This window comes from Salvelinus namaycush, chromosome 16 (assembly GCF_016432855.1).
Source record: "Salvelinus namaycush isolate Seneca chromosome 16, SaNama_1.0, whole genome shotgun sequence".
Classification (NCBI taxonomy): Eukaryota; Metazoa; Chordata; class Actinopteri; order Salmoniformes; family Salmonidae; genus Salvelinus; species Salvelinus namaycush.
This window is the reverse complement of record NC_052322.1, coordinates 16,999,023-17,012,329: the sequence shown is the minus strand read 5'-3', so window position 1 is coordinate 17,012,329 and position 13,307 is coordinate 16,999,023. Positions and strand designations below refer to the sequence as shown.

The 13,307-nt window shown below is 42.2% G+C and overlaps 1 protein-coding gene across 1 annotated transcript in view; it reads left to right on the top strand.

The window, feature by feature from the left end:
- Nucleotides 1-9,907, top strand: part of LOC120061156 (arf-GAP with coiled-coil, ANK repeat and PH domain-containing protein 3-like) — a 47,183-nt gene extending 37,276 nt beyond the window's left edge. The window contains exons 14-25 of the mRNA XM_039010737.1: nt 189-289; nt 533-644; nt 860-1,068; nt 2,455-2,619; nt 2,823-3,040; nt 3,190-3,291; nt 3,429-3,521; nt 3,737-3,966; nt 4,377-4,486; nt 4,768-4,878; nt 5,083-5,144; nt 8,561-9,907. Coding sequence (XP_038866665.1) covers nt 189-289; nt 533-644; nt 860-1,068; nt 2,455-2,619; nt 2,823-3,040; nt 3,190-3,291; nt 3,429-3,521; nt 3,737-3,966; nt 4,377-4,486; nt 4,768-4,878; nt 5,083-5,144; nt 8,561-8,667 — 1,620 coding nt within the window. The 3' untranslated portion in view covers nt 8,668-9,907. The remainder of the gene's footprint in view (nt 1-188; nt 290-532; nt 645-859; nt 1,069-2,454; nt 2,620-2,822; nt 3,041-3,189; nt 3,292-3,428; nt 3,522-3,736; nt 3,967-4,376; nt 4,487-4,767; nt 4,879-5,082; nt 5,145-8,560) is intronic.
- The last annotated feature ends 3,400 nt before the right edge of the window (nt 9,908-13,307 follow it).

Genomic DNA, 13,307 nt, shown 5'->3' with positions numbered 1-13,307 from the left:
TAGTGGGATATAGAATGTGAGCTTCAGTGTACCCATGTGCACATTGGTTTAAAAGGGAAAAGGTTCTCAACTTGGGAATCCAAACGACATGTCTTACTTACTCCAGGACACATTGGACATAATGTTGGTGTGATGAATAATTGAACTGATTGACTGACCGAGCCTTTTTCACTGTTACTGACCAATAGGATTCCCTGACGGTGGTGGTGGAGGACCTCAGGCTTTGCTCTGTCAAGCCCTGTGAGGACATCGAGAGGAGGTTCTGCTTCGAGGTTGTCTCCCCCAGCAAGTATGTTCTTCTTAGTGCCCTTATATTAAGGAATGAACTGTAACTCAATTCACCATTGTTCCAAGGGATTTGTCTTACACAGGCATTCAATTTATTTAAATCCCTTGAGGTGAAATTTTAAGAAAATGTCCAATAAGATTTCTTCTAAATCATTCTCCTTCTTCTAAGAGGGCCAATGGGCTATAGTTTTGTACTGTTGAGAGACTGCGTGTTGTAATATGGGGCTGTCTTTCCATTCTACAGGAGCTGTATGCTCCAGGCGGAGTCAGAGAAGCTTCGGCTAGCCTGGATCCAAGCAGTGCAGGCCAGCATTGCCTCAGCATACAGGGAGAGCCCAGACTACCATTATGTCGAGGTCAGTTGGTCCATCTATCTTAAACATAACTGTCAAACAAACAATGATATTCTCTTCACTTTTTCATCACGACACGTCATTTATAAGCTTATATGCTTGCATGAAGTGATAGTCATTTGTGAGATATCTAAAATCAAGAGTCTCATGCCTCAGAGAATAATGCATGCCTCTGGTTATGCTGTTTACCATGTGCGCGTGTCTCTTCTCACCACTAGCGCCTGGACAGGACCGCCTCGCCGTCTGTCAGCAGTATCGACTCGGCCAGTGAGCCTCGGGAGCGTAGCATGAGGGGGGAGAGTATTCTGCACCGCATCCAGTGTCTCCCGGGCAATGAGTATTGCTGTGACTGTGGCCAGGCTGACCCGCGCTGGGCCTCCATCAACCTGGGCATCCTGCTTTGCATCGAGTGCTCCGGCATCCACAGGTAATGTCAGTTTGTATGGAGGCCAGGGCATCCTGCTCTGGCATCCACAGGAACTGTGTCTGGATGGACTGGAGACATCTGGGTCACATCAGTTTATATAGAGCATAATAAAAGCTATAGTCTTATGAGTTATATTCAAAATATATTAGCTCGAAAAAGTATAGCTATATATTAGCTAGTATAAGTTTAGCATAGCTAGCTTGGCCTGCCGAGAGCGACTACATAAAGGCATACTACACTGGCCACGCATACTGTTGTATGGTCTACTCTAGACCTAAGCTACTTTTGGTTGTAGATCAATGGATGTAATGTAGTAGCAGCAGATTGTAGCGTAGGGCGAGGGGTGATTTTTAAGGGGTCACTTGTGACTGTTTCAGACCATGTTTCTTACCTTGTGCTGGTCTCTTGGCTCTGAGAATATGAACGAGTCCCAATGACCAAAAGGGTGCCTTAGACTTACCTTGTCATCTGCTAGTATAGGGAACGTTCTGCCACACCCCCCGCTGGGTTTACTATGCGGCTGGGCTGCTTAACTCTACTTATGGGATCACGCTGTGTTTGATTGGGAGAGCTCATTGAGTGAGTAGACAGGGTGGGAGTTAGACGATAAGCACCACAGCACTGAGACACTCTGAATATAATGGCATCCCTTTGATGGTGAAAGTACCCAATTGTTGACTAACCGGGCCAAAGCAAGCCGAAGATTCCTGTCTAATACCTGTCTGTTCTTAATACTGTAGCTCTGTTGACTCTAGAACTGCATTCATCGGAGCTGTACCCCGCTAGGGTATTTGTCAAGCATTAGGCTAGATGGGGAAAGTTCTCCTCCATTTACGGTTTACTGCAGAGATGCAGCAATTATCAATGCTTATGTAATCACCACCTCCTCTGGACCATCTGCTGAATATTCATGATCTGTTTCTCTTAGAGCCTGTCTTCTCACAGTGTTGAGATGAGATCACATGAGGTTTCCCATTAGAGTGGCGGAGGGATACAGAGACACTATCTCACACAGTTTTTATTTTGGCATGCCGCGCAGCAGTTGCCTGGATACCAAAAGGTTTTGTTGGTGGAGTGGAGATTTGCATGACATTGAGGGCAGCTACTCTGTTTCCAAGGGGATAACGCCCGTGTGATTTGAAACCTCTACTGCAGCTTTTCAACTGTCATAGAGCTTCCTGTGTTGCTTATTAGGGGAGGCTATTACGTCTGCCTTCTTAATGTTGTTATAAGCAAAGCAAGGAAAAAAATATGTGCGTCATATTGTTAGCAACACTAACTTCAAATGCTTCATGCCCAATAATAATTCTAGCCACGGAACTTGAAGACATGCAGGATTCAAATGCCATCACTTTAAGTCTTGTTGTGTCTCGGTCTCTGTTGCAGGAGTTTGGGGGTTCACTGCTCCAAGGTGCGCTCTCTAACGTTGGACTCATGGGAACCTGAGTTACTCAAGTTAATGTGCGAGCTGGGAAACAGTGTCATCAACCACATCTATGAGGGAGCATGTGAGGAGCAGGGCCTGAAGAAACCAGGGCCCTCAAGTTCCAGGTAAGAACTGCCACACCCTATTCAAATGCCTCTACCTGATTTAAAAATATTTAAAAAATCCCCCTTTGAATACTTAGATGATCAATTATTTCCCCCCAGATTATTGGTGGAGACTGGGAATGTCCTCTGAGCAACTGTGTATATTTGATGGTTAGATGCTAGGGTCATTGTCATCAATCAATATTCCATGCTATCTTCTGCAGGCAAGAGAAGGAGGCGTGGATCAAATCTAAGTACGTGGAGAAGAAGTTCCTGAAGAAGTTGGGGGCCACCGAGGTGCTGGTGAACGGCGGGCGAAAGTCAGCGCGCCGGTGGAGTGTGAAGAAGTGCCGGAGACACAACAGTGCCACCACAGTGCCCAAGACCCGACGAAAATATCGCCAGGAGCTGGGTAGCGCCTCCCCTGCCACCCTCTCCTCGGGTACTCTAATTGCTCTCCTGCCACTAGAGAAAGGACACCTTATTTACCTTTGTATTCATATTCCCAATGGTGCTAAACCATCAGTTGACAATGACAACCCAGTACATAAGACATTTAACATTTACACATTCCCTCCTTGTGCTTAACAGCGGCATCAGCTCTAGAGAGGAAGTTCCGACGGGAGTCACTGTTTTGTCCAGATGAGCTGGACAATCTCTTCTCTTACTTCGACACAGGATCTGGGCCTCGTAGTAAGTTACCTACCCATCTAATATAGAAACACGACACCCTAAACTACAGAGATACTTGAATCCTTTGTGGTGAGTGAAGTGAAATAACTAGAAGCAACACTAACGTGCCCATGGCTTGGCTCCTATTGGCCCTGCAGGTCTGAGCAGTGACAGTGGCCTGGGCGGCAGTACAGACGGCAGCACCGACATCCTGGTGTTCGGCTCAGTGGTGGACAGTGTCACAGAGGAGGGTAAGAGAAACGCATACGGGTAACTGATGGAATGGTAATAAAATGTGCAACATACATGTTCAGCCATCGTTTTGAAATGCCATTTTCAGAAAACCTGGCAATTGATCTCAATTATCCTTAATTGCCCTTGAGGGGATAAATAAAGTTGTATTGAATCCTAGTTGTCACGGTTGTTGTTCTGGTTTTGTAACTCTGCTGCTTCTGTCTCTCTGCAGAGCGTGAGGTGTCAGAGGACTCTAGCGGAGAGGCTGAGATGGAGCCGGAGCCTGAGACCCAGTCTGACCCAGAGGATAGGCGTGAGCTCCACCCTGGGGCGCTGCTCTACAAGGCCTCCCAGGCACGCAACCTGCCCGTCATGGCCGAGGCGCTGGCCCACGGGGCTGACGTCAACTCCGTCAACGACGAGGATGATGGCAAGAGCCCACTCATACAGGCTGTGATTGGGGTGAGCCATTGTAATAACAGGCAGGCTTGTTCTTAGTACACTGGCAAAGGCAGTCCTTGTCATTCACGATGAATAGTGCTGGAGGCATCTTGCTGAAATATTCTTCTTCAGTAGCCTCAACTGACAGCACTGCAACATACATGAATGTGTGCATCTATCCATACAGCATGTCTATGCATGATCACAATATTCTAAATATGCACAACGTATTGGGAGCATATTTAGAGTGTGCGACTTTATGTAATTATTTTTATACAGTTTACCTTCCGTTAGTCAGCACCTCTACGAACATTTTTGGGTGTGCGTCAGCTTGTGCTTTTTACTGACCACAATATTCTGTCACATTTTATATGCGCTTTATTTGGCCACATGGAGAGAGCCTCACAACGTGTGTGTGTGTTCCATTCCAGGGCTCTTTGATAGCCTGTGAGTTCCTGCTCCAGAATGCAGCTGACGTCAACCAAAGAGACGCAAAGGGGAGGGGGCCACTACACCACGCCACATATCTGGGACACACAGGGTGAGTAGTGCCAAGGCATAACACGTTCCCTGTTTCTTTGCTTACTATTGTCAATGTTCTTTTTGAGTCACTAGTGAAAATGTTTAAAGAATAGTTTTCATGGACAATGATGCAGCTTGCAAAGCAGATTATTGTTCAGTTCTTTTTTACATTCATATTGTTCCTCGGACTAGATGGCATAAGGGACAAAGCTGCTGGGTCCAGTTCTTTTTACGCTGATTCGATGTGGGAGCGTTCAGTACATGTTCCCGTCTGATCTGTCTCCATGCTGCCCTCTACAGGCAGGTGTGTCTGTTCCTGAAGAGAGGAGCCACGCAGAACGACGGGGACGAGGATGGCCAGGACCCTCTGAGTATCGCTGTGCAGGCAGCCAACGCAGACATCGTCACCTTGTGAGTTTCAGTGGGACACAACACCCTTGTCCCTCAACTTACTCAGCCTCACACGATCCTTTGAAATACATGTTATGACCGGGGGTTAGCTTGCTAGACTACTGTAGCTCCTCACTTCTGGCAAGTATGAGTGGATTCATCTAACATGTTATGTTCCATCCCTCCCTCTTTCCTTCTCTCTCCCACCTCCCTTTTTCCCCCAAGGTTGCGTCTGGCCAGGATGAACGAGGAGATGCGGGAGTCGGAGGGACCGTTCGGCCAGCCAGGTCAATACCCCACCAGCAGCCCCACTGAACAGCAGTATAAGAAATGCATACAAGAGTTTATCTGTCTCAACATAGCTGAGTGCTAGAAGTCAGTCACACTACCTGGTCTAGTTCAGGCTTTCCCTTCTGGTCATGGTTGGAGGGGAAGCCAATAGCATACCAGGACTGTGGCAGGACAGGCCTGTCGGGAATCTTGTGCAGGAAGGAACGTAGTCCAAAACACACATTTCTCTACCAGATTCCCTACACGCTGCTGTCCCTCCCAGCTTTATGGTTCTTCTCTTAAAGACCTGTTTAACCCAGTGCTGTAGACTAACATTGTTCAAACGAGACCAGACCAGAATATGCCAACTACTATTCCTTATCAACGGTATAGGATGTCAGTATCGTTAACTCTTATCATGATGTCAAACTGTACTGTTGACTTGGACTGGCAACATTAGTTCAGAGTTAGATCATTTGTCAACAAATGGTTAGGGACCAACTTTATAATCGACTTTCTAAGTTAATTTAAATCATAATGTACCCTACCTAATAACCATGTCAAGTGAATTAATTCAGCTGCTCTTTATTCATTTGGAGAGGGGACAGGTGTTTGCTTGTGGTTTTCAAGGTAGGGTAGTGTGCTCCGAACCAAAGACCAGATCAGACCAATATGCTGCACAATACTTTCATCAAGCTACTCTACCTGCTCATGTAACAATAACAAAGCAGCATACGGTAGTCTTGTCAAGGGTATAAAAACAGACCATTTCAAGGCCTGTAAGTTGTTGTCTTTATATCTTGTCAGTTCTGCTCCAGCTGTGTTGTGTTGTGGCATGAGGTGGTTCTTTAGTACACGCACGTTGTGTGAAAAGAGGCAGGTACTTATGAATTTCATTATGGTGATTAGACAGGATAACAATGAAGCTAAGGAAAACTGTGATTGAGTGTAGATGATGTGGATTATTTATCATTTCATAGATTTTAAAGCAACATTATGCACTTTTCCTACCAACAATGATTTGAATTTCATTTAGTTACTTTTCGGTATTTTCATTTAGTAGTGTAGGTTTTCACCTTAATTTATGATGAACTGCCCAGAGCAATAGTGCAATGATAATTTAAATACAGATACTCTGTATTTTTTGTATTAATTTTATCAATACGATGCAGATGGTATTTTTTTAACTGGATATATTTTGTTAGATTTTTATTTTCCTGAGCACAGTTAACCTTTACTGTCATTTCTTCACCTCTCTTCTTGGAAAAGACAACCACAACTCACAATCTTATAATAGAAAATGACCGGGATTTACCTTAAACTGCGATGAGATGGAAGTTTTTTTATATAATATGAAAACTAAAATGTATTGGGTACAGTATTTGTATATGTTTGTCGAAAATATTGACTTCTTATGGTATTCTGATGTGTCATGGCTATACAGTATTAGATTAGTTCTGGGTTTCTTGGTTAAATAGTGCATGGGTTGCCGGTGCCCAGGTCTTTCAAAGCCATGTTGGTTTTGTTTACTTCATTAATCTGTGTATGGTAATATTTTATATATTGTTAAAAGAAAATAACTGCGTGATGTGCTGCCAAATCATGAGAACTGTACATAAAAATACATTACAGATCAGTTAGATCTGTGGTCTATAATCAAACTAAAACAGATATATTGGATAGAATACCCCATAATATACAGGCATAGTTTCCCATTGACTTCTACAGGCCTATGAGAACAGGAGAGAAAGCTTGGTCCATGCAAATATGCCAGCTTTCCCTCTAGCTCCTCTGAATACCAACAGAATACCCCCTTCTCTGTAAGCACTGCCTGTGTACACACTATACATGCTGTGTGTACATAGTGAGAGGGTGACCACAGTGCCCAGGTTTAATTTGATACTGTGCAGTTGCTTACTGCCATTTTTAAATAATCTTAAACAGGAAATGTAATTAGTTGTCCTCGCTTAAGGCTAGTAACAACTTATGTTTGGCATTGCGTTTGTGTTGCTTGAGTTTACTTCAAGCCAAAGACCACACAAAGTTCAAGTCATTTGAGGAGAAAATAATGAGTAAAAAAGAAGACGAGACCAAGAGTAGTGACTCTAATGAAATACCTGGGAAACAATGTTATGACTAAACAATGCCGATGATTTGCATCAAGCCACTAAAGGTTTACATGTTGTACAGTGTATGAGTCAGTGGATTGATTAAACTATAGGTTGACTAGGTGACTGTTATGCTGTAAATATGCTAAAAACTATTAACACTTAAAACTGCTTGCTTCTATCTTCTGTATTTTCATTTTTGTATTTCTGACTTAAATCTGTACATTTTCTTTGTATATTGTGAGAGAACACGTGTCTCTGAATATCTTTGTGCAAGTTACACTACTGCTACCGTTTATGTTCATTTCCTTTTCCTAATATCTTCTAACATGAGAAAATACTGAAAATAAATGAAAGATGTGATTCAAAGCCTGACTTCTCCCGCTGCTTCTTGCTTCATTTATTCTGTTCTTTTATATATCACCGTTATAACACTTTCCCTCTGTCACTACAACTAACCGCATTAACCTGAACTGGCACTGTACCTATTAGTCAACACATTTTTTTTGTCAACACATTTTCAGAGATTAAGAAACGTTGTCCTCTGACATTTAACTCAAGTATGGATTCAAATGAGTTATATGATGAATCCAGTTTGCCCCTATAACATTAATGATTTACAAAACCCTACTTGTTTCAGCACTTTGTTTTCAATTTCTCACCTGTAGGTGGTGTGCTGCTTAAAGAAAAGGTTCCCCCATTTTGAATGTTATATTGTTTTTGTGCATCTCTGAGGGATGTTCTATTGATTCCCGGGGTCATTTCATGTGTATCTGAGTTATTGGCGTTCAAGTAGGCAGAGATCTGGCTGATTTAACGTAGCACCATGACAAAGCCGCTCTCATTACACTGGAAGTTAATAGGAATATGACTTTTAGATCGCGAAAACATCTATCATGTCAGATTTCAATACTGGCGATGTCATAACTCGGGAGGATGTCTTCTCTCGTATGAGCCATTGATCATAGACACACACAGGAAGAGACTGGAATGTTATTTTTAATTAGTCAAGCTGAGAATTTCTCAGGAGGTCGAAAGGAGTTCGACAGACTGTAACCATGGTCACCAGAAAACTAAAGCTTGAGAATTTAGAAATAGAGTGAAGCCGAGCGTCTTGGTGCCTAGACTGGTTTTGTTCCTTTGTTGATTTATCTAGATTAGAGGCTCTGTCGTTTTTGAAAATCATTTCAGGTTTTGAACAATCGATTTCATGTTTTTTTTACACAAATTCCACATTATTGTATGGTAGGCCTACTGTTATTTACCAGATCGATTTAATGCAATTCTTGATGATAATGTTCTGTTACATTGCTATCCTTTTTCAGGAGACACTACTTACCTGGATATCTTCCGAGAGTTTTCTCACATGGCCTCACACAACCCAGAGAAGCTGAAGCGGAGGAGTGTGCATTTCAGACACTCTTTCAGGTAGCCCACGGAGGGATGAGATGTTTGGGAAGTCATACTTGAAGAGTGCAACAGTCACTTTCCTTACATCATTACAGATTTGCATAGTGAATCAAGCCCCCTCATATTCAGAACCTGACTTCACTAATCCTCTCCAATCCTCAACTCATAAATGTTCTTCACAAATGAGAACCACTATTGCCCTCTTCCAAATTGCCCCACAACAGCTATTATCTCTACTGATAATCCCAATACCACCTCACACTAAATTACTCTGATCATCTTAATGGTAAAACCACTTTTGTCAACATGCACTACAGTATATGGGAGATGCCTAGAAATGTTGCCTCTGAAAACATAGGGAGATGCTATCAAGAATTATTGTCACTGTGCTACAAACATCTGTGGATTCTTAGATGATGTTCATGTATTACTTCTTTGACAGAAGATGCTGATGCTTTTCAGCAATTGAGAAGTGTATTTTGTTGGAGAATGCTGTATGTTACAAATGTGTGAGATGCATATTCTGTTATCAAATCAATCCTTTGTTTTGATAACTTTTTGTAATGTAGCCTGTACTCGCTTTATGAGGATTTGCTGGACTTGTCCTCTCTTATTTGCCGTATGACATCGTTTTTAAGCGTTGTTGTTAAACGTTAACTTTAGATAAATCCAAGCACTTAACAGTTTCTCATCCTGTGTTCTAGATAGATGTTAAAGCATTATACGTTTTCTTATTTGTGTGCTCAGATCAGCTTTATTATTTTGTTCAATGTACCTGACTCATTATAGAAGGAATATAAGCATATTATTTACATTGCAAAATGTTTAGTTTTTTTGTATTCAGCTGTGTGTGTAATGCATGCCTTTGGTCCATTTTATATTTCTTACACATAAACAAACTTGAATTAAGCAGCAATGCCTCTACACTACAGCCTATAGGCTAAATGGATAGGGTTGTTTACTGTGTATACCATCCAGTTCTTTGAAATGTGTTATAATGTCAGTATTATTTTTAAAATACATTTTGTTTTTATCCTGGAACTATATGGAAGGTGATTTTTGATTTTGACTATGCTGGTATAGTCTTAATTTTTGATGAAATGTAATGAAAAATCTCTTTATATTCATACCACTATGAATTTCAATGCAGATATTGTATATAAACGCTGTAGAGGCAAAATGCTAATATATCTGAAAGGAAAGTTATTTTGTCATGAATATTTTTGGAAGATGTATGCCTCTTGAAGGGTGAAAATAAAGAAAGTCTCTTAAATCTGACTGTTTTTTTGTTGACCCAATGGTTTGTTGCCTGACTGGCAGTTAATCAAATTACACAAGACTGATGTGTCCATATTTCTGAAACTAATTATATTTAAGGCCAGACACCACAGGCTGAAATTACATTTTTGCATCTACCTACCTACCAATTTTGCGATTTTATGGTATTTTGGTCCATCAATATTAGTTTTTTCAAAAAGTAAACATACAATTTTTAAAAACTTGATGAAAATGTATATACTTTCTTTAGTTCATCATACTACCATCATCAATGTTCAATCATTTCAAAGCTCATGACATTAAATTACACATAATTTAAAAGCCCATTTCAGAGAGAATGTTACAAACTGGAATATATTTAGTAACTTATTTTGAAGAGATGGTGATTGGGTCTAGTTTGGTAGTTTAAATTCAGTGTACTTGTCTAACTGCCATTTCCTGAAACATTTTCTCAGCTTCAGACACATCTGCATTCACCAAATTGTGCATGATTATCCTTAGAAATATTCTCCAGACTTGCCCAGATGGAATTGTTGATATGTTGTCAATTCTTTATTCTAGATAACATTTTCTTTGGAAGAATTTGCCAAAAATGCATTTTACAAGCATGTCTTTACTATTTTACAAATAGAAAGATGATAAAAGTATTTATCCACAATCTGCTCTGGATAAGTCCGAAACCAAAATATTGTGACTGGCTTCATACATTGTCCAGAAAAATTGATTTACGCAATACGCAAATATGCACATATTTAATGAGGTATTTCCTCATTTGCATATTTTAATAAAATATTTCAGTTTCTTTTATTCCAAAAATAATTAGATTTGTGTCTATATTCAACTGGTAAAAGTATATATAATATGATTCTTAAAAATATGACCATTGGCTGGCAGCACTCTGATGAGATTGAGAGTCAGAAGAACACGGCATAGAAAGGCAGTTTGAGATACTAACCATGTTTCCATCCACAGTTTTTATGCGAGTACCATAACATATTTAAAAAATCATGACAGCTGTGATAGAAACTGGAAGTGTTGGTACAATTTTATAAATGCCGATAGATCATTATTTAGTTCAACATGGAGGGATCTTTTTGTGTCAGTAAAATAAATTATGCAAGAAATAGCAGTGGAAACGCCCCGATGCACATATATTGATATAGCCTAACCATCATATCGAAGTAAACTTGTGGTTACGTGATGATATGCTGTGTGATCCTCCCACTACGACTCAGTAATAAATTATAATGACCTTCACAGTGTGGTGAAAGTACACGGTGATGAGCTTGATGCTCCTTTCCAATAAATATTGAGGGTCTTAAACTCTTATTCTGGTAATATGATGATCAATGCTTGGCTGCCATTTGACAAATAAAAATGATCTTGCTCTTTTGCCAATAATAATCTCATCATGTAGGCTATACCCACATTGTATCTGCAGGCTGTTGGCTAGAGTGCACAAGGTTGAGCAATAATAACAACAAAGTCATGCCGGTGATGTGACAGATTGGGAGGATGTGCCTCTGCTTTTCATATAAAACCATACATCAATAAGACTCAGCGCAACAGGAAAGTACTGATGGTCTACCAGGTATTCGTTGAAGCATAGTTACATTCGTAACTTTCCGTTCTATTTCATACCTTTCAGACCATCAGTACAGTTGAAAGTATGGAGGACTCATACCAACAAGGTCTCGAGGAATAGAACCACTAATCTCTGATTAATGCGCCGATGCCACTGGGAAAATGGTAGACCCCATTGTTTGGCAGGATGCGACGTTGACCTTGTAAAATCTTGAGAACGTGCAGGGGACAATACAAGGCCTTTTGATTTCCCACTGAAGCCCAGGGAAACACCTTGTAAGAATTTGCCGATGAGGCCGTGGACCTGTCGCTTTACCATCAATGCGTAAATGGTTTGCCGGTATGACTGAGACATTCACCTTCAAGGTAGAATTAGAGCTACCTGTGTCCAATAGTGACTGAAGGAAGCTCAGTATGACAGGTACGGAGCAAGACACCGGGTCCTCCGCCCTGGTAGAGCTCCATTTGGTAAACAGGTTCCAGGGACCAGCATACATCATCCTGGTTGATAGTGCTCTGGCGTTCTGTAAAGTCTCGATGACAGTGGGATCGCAGCCGATCAGTAGAGGGTTGGGCTCTTCAGAGGCTACAACCATAGATGTAGTTGGTCTGGGCTGGGATGCCATATCCTGTGGTCCAACTTTGAGAGCAAGTATTGTCTAGGTGGCAGCTGCCAGGGCTCTCCCTCCAGAAGACTGAGGAGGGTTGGAAACCAGGGCCTGTGCAGGGTTTCTAAGATCATGGGTAGTCGGAGGGAAAGCATACAGCAGGCCCTCTGGCCATGTGTGCGCTAAGGCATCCATGCCCAGGGGGCTGTTTGTCTCTGCCATGGAGAACCAGAGTGAGCAGTGGGATGTTTGCTCTGAGGCGAACAGGTACATATCTGCTGTTCTTAACTGCTGCCATATCATCTTCACTACTTGTGGGTGAAATCTCCATTCCCCCGGGGGCGGTTTCTGTCCCAACAAGAAATACGCCACCTTGTTCACCTTGCCTGGCAGATGGATGTCTCGTAGGTTGGCCAGTTGTGGTAGTGCCCATGTCAGGAGTTGTTGGGCCACCTGTAGGGACCGTACAGACCTACCTCTGATCGCATCAAGACATGTTTGTGTTTGAGAACAGGCAGAAAGTGTTTCAGAGCTAGGTAAACTGTCCGATGTTCTAGCATGTTGGTATGCTCTTTCCTCCAGCGGGGGAACCACTCTCCACGTACAGTCCTGTGTTGCCACACTGCTCCCCAGCCTGTTAGTGAAACATCGGTCGTCACTACTTCCCGCCTTGATGGAATTGATCTGAGAGGGATACCTGTAGTCAGGTAGGTTCTCTTTTTCCACGGCCACAGAGTAGAGTAGCACGCCCTTGTCACTCGGATTTTGGTGTTTCTGTCCTGCTTGGGGTCCAAGCGGATTTTGTTGAACCACACTTGAAGTGGTCTTACAGACAGCAGGCCTTACGGTGTCACCCCGGAGGCTGTTGCGAGCATGCCCATCAGTTGTTGGAATGTTCATACTTTCACCAATGCTTTCAACTGGAATTGTTGCAGGAGAAGAAGAATGCTGTCCAAGCACTGAGGTGTTAAAGGTGACCTTTTGGTTTGGTGTGAAGTTGCACTTTTCGTTGATCACAGTAAGACCCAGTGTATTGATGTGGGTCAGTGCTGTGCTCTCGGCCACACGTTCGTGAGAGGGGGCGCAGATGAGCCAGTCGTCAAGGTAAGAAAGGATCTTAATCCCCTGTAGGTGGAGGAAGCTCAGGGCTGCATTCATGCATCTTGTGAAGACCGGAGGAGCCAGGGAGAGG